Below are 12,730 nucleotides of genomic sequence, written 5' to 3'. Positions count from 1 at the left end.
GACACACAGCACACTTGCACTTGCACCAAAACTCACAGCCACACCCACAGTTTAACCACCTGCAATAATTTTGGCCCTGGCCGATCTAGCCCTGGGTGCATTGTGCAGCAAGAAGCCATGGGGGCCATGCTTTTCCCCGACTCCAAGCATCGCTCCAGAGGCCACACAAGCTGTGCAGTCAGGCCGTAAAGCTCAATGGCACACAGAGATCAAGTCCTACCCACTGACAGCACATGCCCTTGTGAAAGGGGCTGATGAGCACTGGAGCTGGAGCAAGGGAAAGGGCAGGTCTCTGCAGCTGGGGGCAGAGGAGAGGGGAACAAAGTGGGTGTGTGTGTTTGGGGAGAAGGGAGCAAGGAGGGTGTTCTCCTTCCACAATGGGCTGTGGTGGGAGCAGTGCCTGCCCAGCAGAGGAAGCAAAAGGCAGGGACCTCAGCGAGCACAGTTCCCTCTCAGTGGAACAGCGAGTTCTGCTGTTGGCAGCGATCCTCCTCTGGGAGGTTCCTGCCTGCTCTCCTCACACGGAGCTGCTTGTTCCTGGCCCCTCAGAGGCCTTCCCTCTCTGACATGGGCCACAGCAGCTTTCTTTCCCATGCTCTGAATGAGAAGGGGCAGGTTTTAAGCAGCACTGGGAGGATTAATTAATATTTTAGCTGTTTCAACCATCATGACTTCTGGTTGCATTCATGAGACAAAATTAATAGCCCTGCTCTACTGAGTTGCAGAAGTGCAATACCGAGATGTGACTGCTGGACACAATCACCGCTTGAGTCACTTTGTCATTTTTTCAGGTAGCTGCAATGGATGGACATTCTCTAAGAACCATTGGATTAAATATAAAGAAGGACACTTTTCAGGCAATTTGAGAAACTTTTCTCCTTTTATTATTTCTTCAAACATATATATGTAGATACTACTGAAGGGCAACTACACCAGGGTAGCTCAATTGCCTAAACTAAGGGTAACTGGGAAATAATCTCACACTAACAATCCTAAAGGACGTCTTGACGCGATGATGAAGAAACTAGTTCCTACTATGAAAACTTGGACTACCTATTCTCCTATGGTAAAGTGAGTTAAAACTATTATCTTCACTTCTACAGACTGAGATGAGCTACATCTTTACAAAACCATTAAAAAGTACATACAGGTCACTGAAAAAACTACGTTAATTGTCTAACAGGCTTGGTTTTGGTCGTCCAGGTGTGCCAGGCAACCTCTCAGCATCACTGTCTTCCATGAGGATGTGCAGGTGGAGCCAGTTTCTGCCTTACAGACTTTGGGCAATATTGCAACAGCACCATCATGAGTGGAAGGTGAAGGGCAAGGCAACGCAGAGATGTGTGTCTGCACAGTGAATCCGTGTGCCGCAGCATCTTCCATCCATTGAGCTTCAGGATTGCCAGTGAAAAAAGCAAGAATTATGCAGTGCTCACGTGGCTGCCATCGGGTGTGAGCCCCGCCAGCACAGCTCTGTGCAGGGAATTCCTCTCAGTGGGTGGAGAGCAGCATCCAGAGGCGGAATCGCAGCTGACCGTAAGCTCTCATCGCTTCTGCGTGGGTGGCCGGATCTCGGGCCAGGTGCTCAAAGAGGTTGAGCGGCTCGACGGTTCGCATTGCCGGCGGCAAGCTGATCTCTGCAGGAAGGCTCTGGTTGCCCAGGACAAAGTGCTCCAGGCGTTTCAACTGCAGGCAGCAGTGCAGGTATGCCATGATGTCCCACAGCCGCCGCGCAAATTCCCTCCTGCGCCACTGGCACAGCGGTACGGTGGTCAGCACGTGCATGACCACAGTCTTCCAGGTCGAGCTGGAAAAACCTGTGCCCCTCAGGATGCAGGTGAAGAGCTGCAGGCATTTCAGGTGCAAGCTCTCACACGGCACCTGCCTGGCGATGTGCTGGAAGAATTTTGCCTCTGCCACAGCGTACGTCTCAGGCCACGCTGTGCTTGCGATGGAGTCGGCCTCGGCGGGCTGGCTGCTCACAAAGATGCTGGAGCCGCCTTTCTGGGCCTCTGTGGGCTGGCTGACCACAAAGATGTCGGAGTCCCCGTGGCGCACCCCAAACAGCATCTCCACCATCAGGCTCTTCTTGCCTTTGCTCAGCCGGAATTGGCAGGACCGGCTGCAGGGCTGAAACACCAAGTGCCATGAGTACGACTGAGGCAAATGCAGCCACGAGCATCTCACCAGCTGGTAGAACCAGTGGGAGGTTTTCTCCACGTCCAGGTAGGAGCCGGTGCAGAGTGTCTCTAGGAGGCTGGGCTTCTGCTTCCGCCGCAGCTCCTCCTGCGAGTGGTGCAGGAAGCACAACAGCTTCTCGCCCAGCTGCTCCCTCTCGCACGTGCACACCAGCTCCACACGGACGCAGAAGGTCCTTGCTGCCATCTGCCCTGCACTGTTCAGCTCCAGGTGGAAGGCGTGTCCCGGCGGGGGATTCAGTGGGACCAGCACGCGGTACACCACGTCCTGCTCATGGGGACTCCAACCCTCAAAGGTACTGCCCACCCCGATGGCTTCTTGAGGCACCGGGTAGAAACTATTGCTCACGCTGTCAATAAAGACACGCGTGAAGCTCTCCATCAGCTCAGCTGCCACTGAGCGACCTCTCTCCACGTCCTCGACAGGACACTGTATGCGATCCACTAAAAGGATCCCTCGCTTATTCCCAACGTCACGGGCGTCTTCTTCCTCTTCAGTTCCACCACGGCTGCCTTTGTCCTTGCGAGCACCACTGCCTTCTTTTTCACTGGCAGCCACATTTCCACCTACTTCTTCTTTTCCATCTTCATTCTTGCCTTTCACATTCTCATCCCTGTGTTTCTGATCCTTCCCATTCTGATCACTGGTTCTGTGTTCACTGGAATGCCTGTCTTCCTTCACCTTCATATTGCTGCTGTCTCCTTCACTTGCTTTATCAGCACCTTCTTCAGTTGAAGCAACATTGCCGTGCTCCTCTCCATTTCCATCTTCATTCTTTTCTCCCTGCATATCGGCAGCACTGCCTTTCTCATCTTTGTCTCCAACATTGCTTTCTTCATTTCCGACGTCATTCTTTTCTTCCTCAGTTGCAGCAAAACCACAGTGGTCTACTGCATTCCCACCATCACTGTTGTCTTCCTGTCCTGTCCAATCACTGCTTCTCTGTTCACTGGCATCACTGCTTTCCTCCACCTTCAGATCCGTGTTTTCTCCCTTTCCATCTCCCTCGTATTGACCTTCTTCTACATCATCATTGTTGCCTGCCTTCGTATTTGCATCATTGTTTTTTTCTTCATTTCCATCTCCTCCTTCTTTCTTTTCAGCATCATGGTCTTGTTCCACCTGCACATCCTTGTTTTCTCCTTCATTTGCGTCAGCGTGGCCTTCTTTATGTCGAGCAACATTGCCAGGTTCTTCTTCATTTCCTTCAGCAGTGTTGCCTCCTGGCACATTCCCATCACTCCGTCCTTCATCTTTCTTTAAGTCGCAGGCATCTTCATTCTTCACGTTTTGGTCTTCCTTCACCTTCACATCTTCATTTCCTTCACTGGCATCATCTTCCTCTCCTTCATTTGCAGCCACAGGACTGCCTTCTCCTTCATTTTCATTACCGCTGTCATCTGCCTCCACAGTCATATTATTGTTTTCTCCATCTTCCTTTGAATCAATAGTGTCTTCTTGCTGTTCTTTTCCTCTCTCATCTCCTAGGGTCTTGCAGGAGCTCTGGTCCTTGCCGCTGCTGTTGGCTTCAGGGCTCCTTCTCCTGCGGCTAAACCACAGGCCCAAGAGGAGCAGGAGTCCAGCAAGAGCCCAGAATGGCCACTGCTGCAGGGCACCAAAGAGCAGGGCTCCCCAGCCCTCGTCCTGCTGCTCCGGGGGCCCTTGCTCCAGCTCCTGCAGCAGCCGAGCCATCTCGCGGTCGAGCAGCTCCTCACGCTCCTGCATTCGCCGGTGCGTGGCCTCATCCAGCCCATCCCCAGCTGGCTGGGGGTACTGGATCAGGCTTTGCACGAGCACGAAGAGCAATGACAATAAAGCCATGGTCTGCAAGAGGACACACAGAAGGGGTTCAGTAGGGGCGGAATGGAGGCAGCCAGTGCGGGGCAGGAGCCACGGGGATGTGGCAGCAGGAAGGAGAGGGCCCCCGGCAGCTGGCAGGAGGCAAGGCCTGCACCGCTGCCCCAGCAAGCACCGAGCCTGAGCAAGGCGCTCCCGCCAGGGGCTGGGCCCTGGATGCAGGGACAGAACACACGCCCCGGCTGCCAGCGCTTCTGCCCCAGCCCTCCCCCAGCCCTGCCTCCCCACCGCCTGTGTGCACTCACCGCTTGCCCAGGCTCTACTGGGGGCAGCGTCAACCAATGGGGCCTTTTATAGCTGCCCCCATTGTGACACGGCCCCTGTGCTGTCACAGGCCCCAGAGCGCATCACAGGCCAGCCCCACCCGCCATCCCCAGCCCGGGAACTCATCATGGCCCTGGGCACCCAGAGCCTCAAGAGACACAAAGTGCAGACCCATCAGTCGTGAACCCTAGAGCTTCCCTGTACAAAGCAGGCACAAGCGCCCTCCCACACAACCCTTGTCAAATATAAATATGGGCGACAGGACCCCAATACGATTTCTATATCTGTGTAGGCTTTTACTGATGATTGCAGGCAGATGTTCTTCACTATTAACAATAATATTTATTACTTTGGCCACAGCCTGTCGTACATGCTAATTTTTAGCTACAGGTTTAGTGAGAAAGAAGGAATTAGAGGCTGCTTGAATGATGCACAGGAAGTTGAAACGTCATCCAATGTTAAGGCCTACCCTTCTTTTACACCAGCAGTGTCCTGCCTCACACATCTTTTGTGAGATAAAGATGTCAGGGTTTCTCTCCTGAATTTAGGAGCACTTTCAAAGATCTGTTTATTGACTGACAAAAGATCACACACAACCAACTGATGGTTTGCGCAGTAGCACAAAAAACCATCCAAACTACTTCTTACGCTAGATGTGGCTGATCAATAGCTCGGCTGAAAAATGGACAAGCCACTGTAACAAGAAATACAAGTTTGGAAAAGGAAAAAGAAAAGTCCTCAAAACGCAGAACTCCTGAAGCTTAGCTCGCTCCACTCCAATGTGCTCTCCCCCAATGCCACATAAAGATGTGCTCCTCCTGACGCTTGCAGCAACTGGCTTCTCTCTTGCCGTTCTGAGAGGAACTCTATTTTGTATAGGGACGTACACGTGTCTGCATTTAGACGCCATCCTCAATACAAACCTCCTCCCTTGCTTTTTTCTGATTGGAGATCCTTGCTACTGGATATGATGGTGCTGTTTACTGGGAAGGGTTTCTCTGATGCTGATCACAGCACAGCACAGCAGGAGCTTTTTGCTCCCTTGGGCTACTCAAATTCCTCTTGGGTGATCTCTGAAATACTCTTTATCAGCTGAGGGCTGACAGAGCACAGAATGTCTGAGTGATCGCCCTTCCCTTGTCCAGCCATGACACAAGAGCTGGGTGCACTCAGAAAACACAGTTTTCTGAACCATCCTATATAATAACAACAATCAGTTCCTTATAAAATCTGCCATCTAGATGAGGTCGCCATTGAACAGCTCCATGTCCCAAGTGGTACCCAGCAGGGAGGGAAGCAGAGGAAGACAGGATCACAGCAGTCACTGATCAGTCATTCACAGGCAGCACCACAAAGAAAGAGGGGAGAGTCAGGAATTGCACAGGCTACTCTGTTTCAGCAGCCTGTGTCACCCTGCTCCTTTTAAATGTCTTCTGATGACAAGCTTCTTGTCCAATCACAGTGCTCACCTCTGGGACATGAGCAACTAAGAGGCAGAACAGGAGGAAAAATTTCTTCTGACCTCCAGTCACCTGACTGTCAAGCAAACAGAGAAAACCTCCAGTCTGTTCTGAGGGAGGTGTTTTATAAACTCACCTGTAGCTAAAGCTATTCAGAAAGCCCACACTACCAGACGCAGAGTGGTAAAGAGCCTATTAATTTGCTGACCCTGGAGAAAAGGCAGCTTTAAACAAACTCTGCTACTGCCACTCTCTCTCCTTAGAACTTCAGGTTGAGATGCCTAGGACCAACTAAAGAAAAAAGCCATTTCATTCATGCCCTGGTCAAGCATTTCCCACGCTCTTGGCCCTCCCAATCTACCAGCCAGTCAAACACAGAAAGAGCAAGAGACCTGTGGTAGGCTTCCAGTGGAAATACTGGCAAAATCTTCTTGGACTGCATTATTTGAAGGACCTGAGGTCAGCTCACTGACTGTGAATGACTTTTACTGCTCCACTTAGCCTACCAGCTCAGCTCAGCTCAGCTCAGCTCAGCTCAGCTCAGTTCAGCTCAGCTCAGCAGCCTCCCAGCTACCTTTAGCTGCATAAGCACATGACCTGCAATCAGAAAGGTGTGAATCTTCCTTAGGAAGGAAACAGACACGGGGAATGAAGAGTGGAGATTAGTCCACACTCTGAGGAACAGGCAACACCAACCAAACACTCTGGCAATAGCTTGTGTCTAGAAGCTCTCTACCTTCCAATCCACCTCAAGGCTTTGGGACTTGTGCTGACTTGCACAAAGGAACCCACTCCACCCTGCAGCAGTGGGCTCCTTCTTTCCAGCCTGGATGGAGGCATGTCCTGTATTTTGCAAGCATGTCCAGGTGTTCAGAATGGAACATGCTGATGATGATTAGCACCTTAAGGCACGCAGCTCTTTCCTCCTCAAAGTATGCTTTGTGAAATTACAGGCAGTGCTATCTCCACCTTTCCAAACAAATTACCCTCCTTCTATTGCACTTGCCTTCAAAATACTGCCACTTCTTCATTTCAGACTATGCTTCCCTCAGAAGGATGCACAAAAGGTTAGAGTAGTTGCAAACATCTGCACCTGGAATTTTCAACTAACTGCTTCTTCAGAATGGTTTCTGACAACAGGCCATACTCTGGACATGAACACAAAAATGCTGAAGCAAGATAAATGACTTCGCTACATCTTACAGCCCAGATGTCTGTGGCCAGAGAAGACACCACCAGGTTGTCCTGATACTTTTGCTCATCCTCTCTGGTAGCAGCTGTACAGAGAACAACACAGTTTTAAATTCTAACTCAGTTTGTGCTTCACTGATGATGGAAGCAGGGAGAAAGTGACTTGGCTTCACGCTTGGAGCAAATGTGAATTTTCTGTGGATTTCAGTGTCCAGGATTTAAACCAGTAAGGGATTTTCTTCAGTATATCCAAGATGGCTACAGAAACCCTGATCTGACTCAAGAGCTCTTCTGACACTATGATACGCGCTGACAGTTCTCTGGCTGTGACTCAGTTTATTCAAATCTGCTTTCTCCGAATGCACATCTGACAGCAGGACTTGCTCCATTCAGCCTGCAGCAGTTCCACAGGAAAGATGTTGTGAAATTGGCCACACATCTTCGCAACACTTCCACTTCAACATTTTTCCCGCTATGTTCAAATGTATTTGTCAGCTTCCTAAGGAGTGCAGTGTCCGTATCAAAGGAGACGAGACTTTCATGTAAAAATTGAGAGACCTTGAACTGCAGTGGCAAGAACAACTCTGGTGTAATACCAGTGCCAGATGGCATGGGTGTGAAAAGCACATTCACATCGATACTAACAGGCTTAGGAGAGACACGGACCAGGGTGAGGTATTCCCAAAGAAGGTGAATTGACAGTGCAAAGGAGAGTTAATACCAACCAGTTGCTCAGTTACTTTATCAGAGCTGCCCCTGTTTTCAAGGCCTGAAAGAACAGCTCAGTGCCAGAAAGACATCCAGATCATTTGGCTATGCTTGCTCTTATGGGGCACTGTTTTCAATTTCCATCCTAGTGGGGTTGCATACTACCGACCAGTTAAAACCAGCACCTGAGCTACACAACAGTGTTTCAATGGCAACACTGGACAGCTGTAGGTTCCGCCCTTCCCCTCCCCCAGCATGCTCCTCAGACACACAGCACACTTGCACTTGCACCAAAACTCACAGCCACACCCACAGTTTAACCACCTGCAATAATTTTGGCCCTGGCCGATCTAGCCCTGGGTGCATTGTGCAGCAAGAAGCCATGGGGGCCATGCTTTTCCCCGACTCCAAGCATCGCTCCAGAGGCCACACAAGCTGTGCAGTCAGGCCGTAAAGCTCAATGGCACACAGAGATCAAGTCCTACCCACTGACAGCACATGCCCTTGTGAAAGGGGCTGATGAGCACTGGAGCTGGAGCAAGGGAAAGGGCAGGTCTCTGCAGCTGGGGGCAGAGGAGAGGGGAACAAAGTGGGTGTGTGTGTTTGGGGAGAAGGGAGCAAGGAGGGTGTTCTCCTTCCACAATGGGCTGTGGTGGGAGCAGTGCCTGCCCAGCAGAGGAAGCAAAAGGCAGGGACCTCAGCGAGCACAGTTCCCTCTCAGTGGAACAGCGAGTTCTGCTGTTGGCAGCGATCCTCCTCTGGGAGGTTCCTGCCTGCTCTCCTCACACGGAGCTGCTTGTTCCTGGCCCCTCAGAGGCCTTCCCTCTCTGACATGGGCCACAGCAGCTTTCTTTCCCATGCTCTGAATGAGAAGGGGCAGGTTTTAAGCAGCACTGGGAGGATTAATTAATATTTTAGCTGTTTCAACCATCATGACTTCTGGTTGCATTCATGAGACAAAATTAATAGCCCTGCTCTACTGAGTTGCAGAAGTGCAATACCGAGATGTGACTGCTGGACACAATCACCGCTTGAGTCACTTTGTCATTTTTTCAGGTAGCTGCAATGGATGGACATTCTCTAAGAACCATTGGATTAAATATAAAGAAGGACACTTTTCAGGCAATTTGAGAAACTTTTCTCCTTTTATTATTTCTTCAAACATATATATGTAGATACTACTGAAGGGCAACTACACCAGGGTAGCTCAATTGCCTAAACTAAGGGTAACTGGGAAATAATCTCACACTAACAATCCTAAAGGACGTCTTGACGCGATGATGAAGAAACTAGTTCCTACTATGAAAACTTGGACTACCTATTCTCCTATGGTAAAGTGAGTTAAAACTATTATCTTCACTTCTACAGACTGAGATGAGCTACATCTTTACAAAACCATTAAAAAGTACATACAGGTCACTGAAAAAACTACGTTAATTGTCTAACAGGCTTGGTTTTGGTCGTCCAGGTGTGCCAGGCAACCTCTCAGCATCACTGTCTTCCATGAGGATGTGCAGGTGGAGCCAGTTTCTGCCTTACAGACTTTGGGCAATATTGCAACAGCACCATCATGAGTGGAAGGTGAAGGGCAAGGCAACGCAGAGATGTGTGTCTGCACAGTGAATCCGTGTGCCGCAGCATCTTCCATCCATTGAGCTTCAGGATTGCCAGTGAAAAAAGCAAGAATTATGCAGTGCTCACGTGGCTGCCATCGGGTGTGAGCCCCGCCAGCACAGCTCTGTGCAGGGAATTCCTCTCAGTGGGTGGAGAGCAGCATCCAGAGGCGGAATCGCAGCTGACCGTAAGCTCTCATCGCCTCTGCGTGGGCGGCCGGATCTCGGGCCAGGTGCTCAAAGAGGTTGAGCGGCTCGACCGTTCGCATTGCCGGCGGCAAGCTGATCTCTGCAGGAAGGCTCTGGTTGCCCAGGACAAAGTGCTCCAGGCGTTTCAACTGCAGGCAGCGGTGCAGGTATGCCATGATGTCCCACAGCCGCCGCGCAAATTCCCTCCTGCGCCACTGGCACAGCGGTACGGTGGTCAGCACGTGCATGACCACAGTCTTCCAGGTCGAGCTGGAAAAACCTGTGCCCCTCAGGATGCAGGTGAAGAGCTGCAGGCATTTCAGGTGCAAGCTCTCACACGGCACCTGCCTGGCGATGTGCTGGAAGAATTTTGCCTCTGCCACAGCGTACGTCTCAGGCCACGCTGTGCTTGCGATGGAGTCGGCCTCGGCGGGCTGGCTGCTCACAAAGATGCTGGAGCCGCCTTTCTGGGCCTCTGTGGGCTGGCTGACCACAAAGATGTCGGAGTCCCCGTGGCGCACCCCAAACAGCATCTCCACCATCAGGCTCTTCTTGCCTTTGCTCAGCCGGAATTGGCAGGACCGGCTGCAGGGCTGAAACACCAAGTGCCATGAGTACGACTGAGGCAAATGCAGCCACGAGCATCTCACCAGCTGGTAGAACCAGTGGGAGGTTTTCTCCACGTCCAGGTAGGAGCCGGTGCAGAGTGTCTCTAGGAGGCTGGGCTTCTGCTTCCGCCGCAGCTCCTCCTGCGAGTGGTGCAGGAAGCACAACAGCTTCTCGCCCAGCTGCTCCCTCTCGCACGTGCACACCAGCTCCACACGGACGCAGAAGGTCCTTGCTGCCATCTGCCCTGCACTGTTCAGCTCCAGGTGGAAGGCGTGTCCCGGCGGGGGATTCAGTGGGACCAGCACGCGGTACACCACGTCCTGCTCATGGGGACTCCAACCCTCAAAGGTACTGCCCACCCCGATGGCTTCTTGAGGCACCGGGTAGAAACTATTGCTCACGCTGTCAATAAAGACACGCGTGAAGCTCTCCATCAGCTCAGCTGTCACTGAGCGACCTCTCTCCACGTCCTCGACAGGACACTGTATGCGATCCACTAAAAGGATCCCTCGCTTATTCCCAACGTCACGGGCGTCTTCTTCCTCTTCAGTTCCACCACGGCTGCCTTTGTCCTTGCGAGCACCACTGCCTTCTTTTTCACTGGCAGCCACATTTCCACCTACTTCTTCTTTTCCATCTTCATTCTTGCCTTTCACATTCTCATCCCTGTGTTTCTGATCCTTCCCATTCTGATCACTGGTTCTGTGTTCACTGGAATGCCTGTCTTCCTTCACCTTCATATTGCTGCTGTCTCCTTCACTTGCTTTATCAGCACCTTCTTCAGTTGAAGCAACATTGCCGTGCTCCTCTCCATTTCCATCTTCATTCTTTTCTCCCTGCATATCGGCAGCACTGCCTTTCTCATCTTTGTCTCCAACATTGCTTTCTTCATTTCCGACGTCATTCTTTTCTTCCTCAGTTGCAGCAAAACCACAGTGGTCTACTGCATTCCCACCATCACTGTTGTCTTCCTGTCCTGTCCAATCACTGCTTCTCTGTTCACTGGCATCACTGCTTTCCTCCACCTTCAGATCCGCGTTTTCTCCCTTTCCATCTCCCTCGTATTGACCTTCTTCTACATCATCATTGTTGCCTGCCTTCGTATTTGCATCATTGTTTTTTTCTTCATTTCCATCTCCTCCTTTCTTTTCAGCATCATGGTCTTGTTCCACCTGCACATCCTTGTTTTCTCCTTCATTTGCTTCAGCGTGGCCTTCTTTATGTCGAGCAACATTGCCAGGTTCTTCTTCATTTCCTTCAGCAGTGTTGCCTCCTGGCACATTCCCATCACTCCGTCCTTCATCTTTCTTTAAGTCGCAGGCATCTTCATTCTTCACGTTTTGGTCTTCCTTCACCTTCACATCTTCATTTCCTTCACTGGCATCATCTTCCTCTCCTTCATTTGCAGCCACAGGACTGCCTTCTCCTTCATTTTCATTACCGCTGTCATCTGCCTCCACAGTCATATTATTGTTTTCTCCATCTTCCTTTGAATCAATAGTGTCTTCTTGCTGTTCTTTTCCTCTCTCATCTCCTAGGGTCTTGCAGGAGCTCTGGTCCTTGCCGCTGCTGTTGGCTTCAGGGTTCCTTTTCCTGCGGCTAAACCACAGGCCCAAGAGGAGCAGGAGTCCAGCAAGAGCCCAGAATGGCCACTGCTGCAGGGCACCAAAGAGCAGGGCTCCCCAGCCCTCGTCCTGCTGCTCCGGGGGCCCTTGCTCCAGCTCCTGCAGCAGCCGAGCCATCTCGCGGTCGAGCAGCTCCTCACGCTCCTGCATTCGCCGGTGCGTGGCCTCATCCAGCCCATCCCCAGCTGGCTGGGGGTACTGGATCAGGCTTTGCACGAGCACGAAGAGCAATGACAATAAAGCCATGGTCTGCAAGAGGACACACAGAAGGGGTTCAGTAGGGGCGGAATGGAGGCAGCCAGTGCGGGGCAGGAGCCACGGGGATGTGGCAGCAGGAAGGAGAGGGCCCCCGGCAGCTGGCAGGAGGCAAGGCCTGCACCGCTGCCCCAGCAAGCACCGAGCCTGAGCAAGGCGCTCCCGCCAGGGGCTGGGCCCTGGATGCAGGGACAGAACACACGCCCCGGCTGCCAGCGCTTCTGCCCCAGCCCTCCCCCAGCCCTGCCTCCCCACCGCCTGTGTGCACTCACCGCTTGCCCAGGCTCTACTGGGGGCAGCGTCAACCAATGGGGCCTTTTATAGCTGCCCCCATTGTGACACGGCCCCTGTGCTGTCACAGGCCCCAGAGCGCATCACAGGCCAGCCCCACCCGCCATCCCCAGCCCGGGAACTCATCATGGCCCTGGGCACCCAGAGCCTCAAGAGACACAAAGTGCAGACCCATCAGTCGTGAACCCTAGAGCTTCCCTGTACAAAGCAGGCACAAGCGCCCTCCCACACAACCCTTGTCAAATATAAATATGGGCGACAGGACCCCAATACGATCTCTATATCTGTGTAGGCTTTTACTGATGATTGCAGGCAGATGTTCTTCACTATTAACAATAATATTTATCACTTTGGCTACAGCCTGTCATACAGGCTAATTTTTAGCTACAGGTTTAGTGAGAAAGAAGGAATTAGAGGCTGCTTGAATGATGCACAGGAAGTTGAAACATCATCCAATGTTAAGGCCTAC

The 12,730-nt window shown here is 51.7% G+C and overlaps 2 protein-coding genes across 2 annotated transcripts; both read right to left on the bottom strand.

The window, feature by feature from the left end:
- Positions 1–1,491: 1,491 nt before the first annotated feature.
- On the bottom strand, positions 1,492–4,264 carry LOC125325145. Its single transcript, XM_048301891.1, has one exon. The coding sequence runs from the start codon at positions 4,018–4,020 to the stop codon at positions 1,492–1,494; it is 2,529 nt and encodes an 842-aa protein (XP_048157848.1). The 5' UTR covers positions 4,021–4,264.
- A 4,556-nt stretch (positions 4,265–8,820) lies between these two features.
- On the bottom strand, positions 8,821–12,205 carry LOC125324310. The gene is made up of 2 exons (XM_048299968.1): positions 10,866–12,205; positions 8,821–10,682 (listed from the first exon to the last, which is right to left on the bottom strand). Exons 1-2 carry the CDS (start codon positions 11,959–11,961, stop codon positions 9,436–9,438), a joined length of 2,343 nt encoding a protein of 780 aa, XP_048155925.1. The 5' UTR covers positions 11,962–12,205; the 3' UTR covers positions 8,821–9,435.
- Positions 12,206–12,730: the final 525 nt, after the last annotated feature.

Source organism: Corvus hawaiiensis, chromosome 4 (assembly GCF_020740725.1).
Source record: "Corvus hawaiiensis isolate bCorHaw1 chromosome 4, bCorHaw1.pri.cur, whole genome shotgun sequence".
NCBI lineage: Eukaryota > Metazoa > Chordata > Aves > Passeriformes > Corvidae > Corvus > Corvus hawaiiensis.
This window is presented reverse-complemented; position numbering and strand designations above follow the sequence as displayed.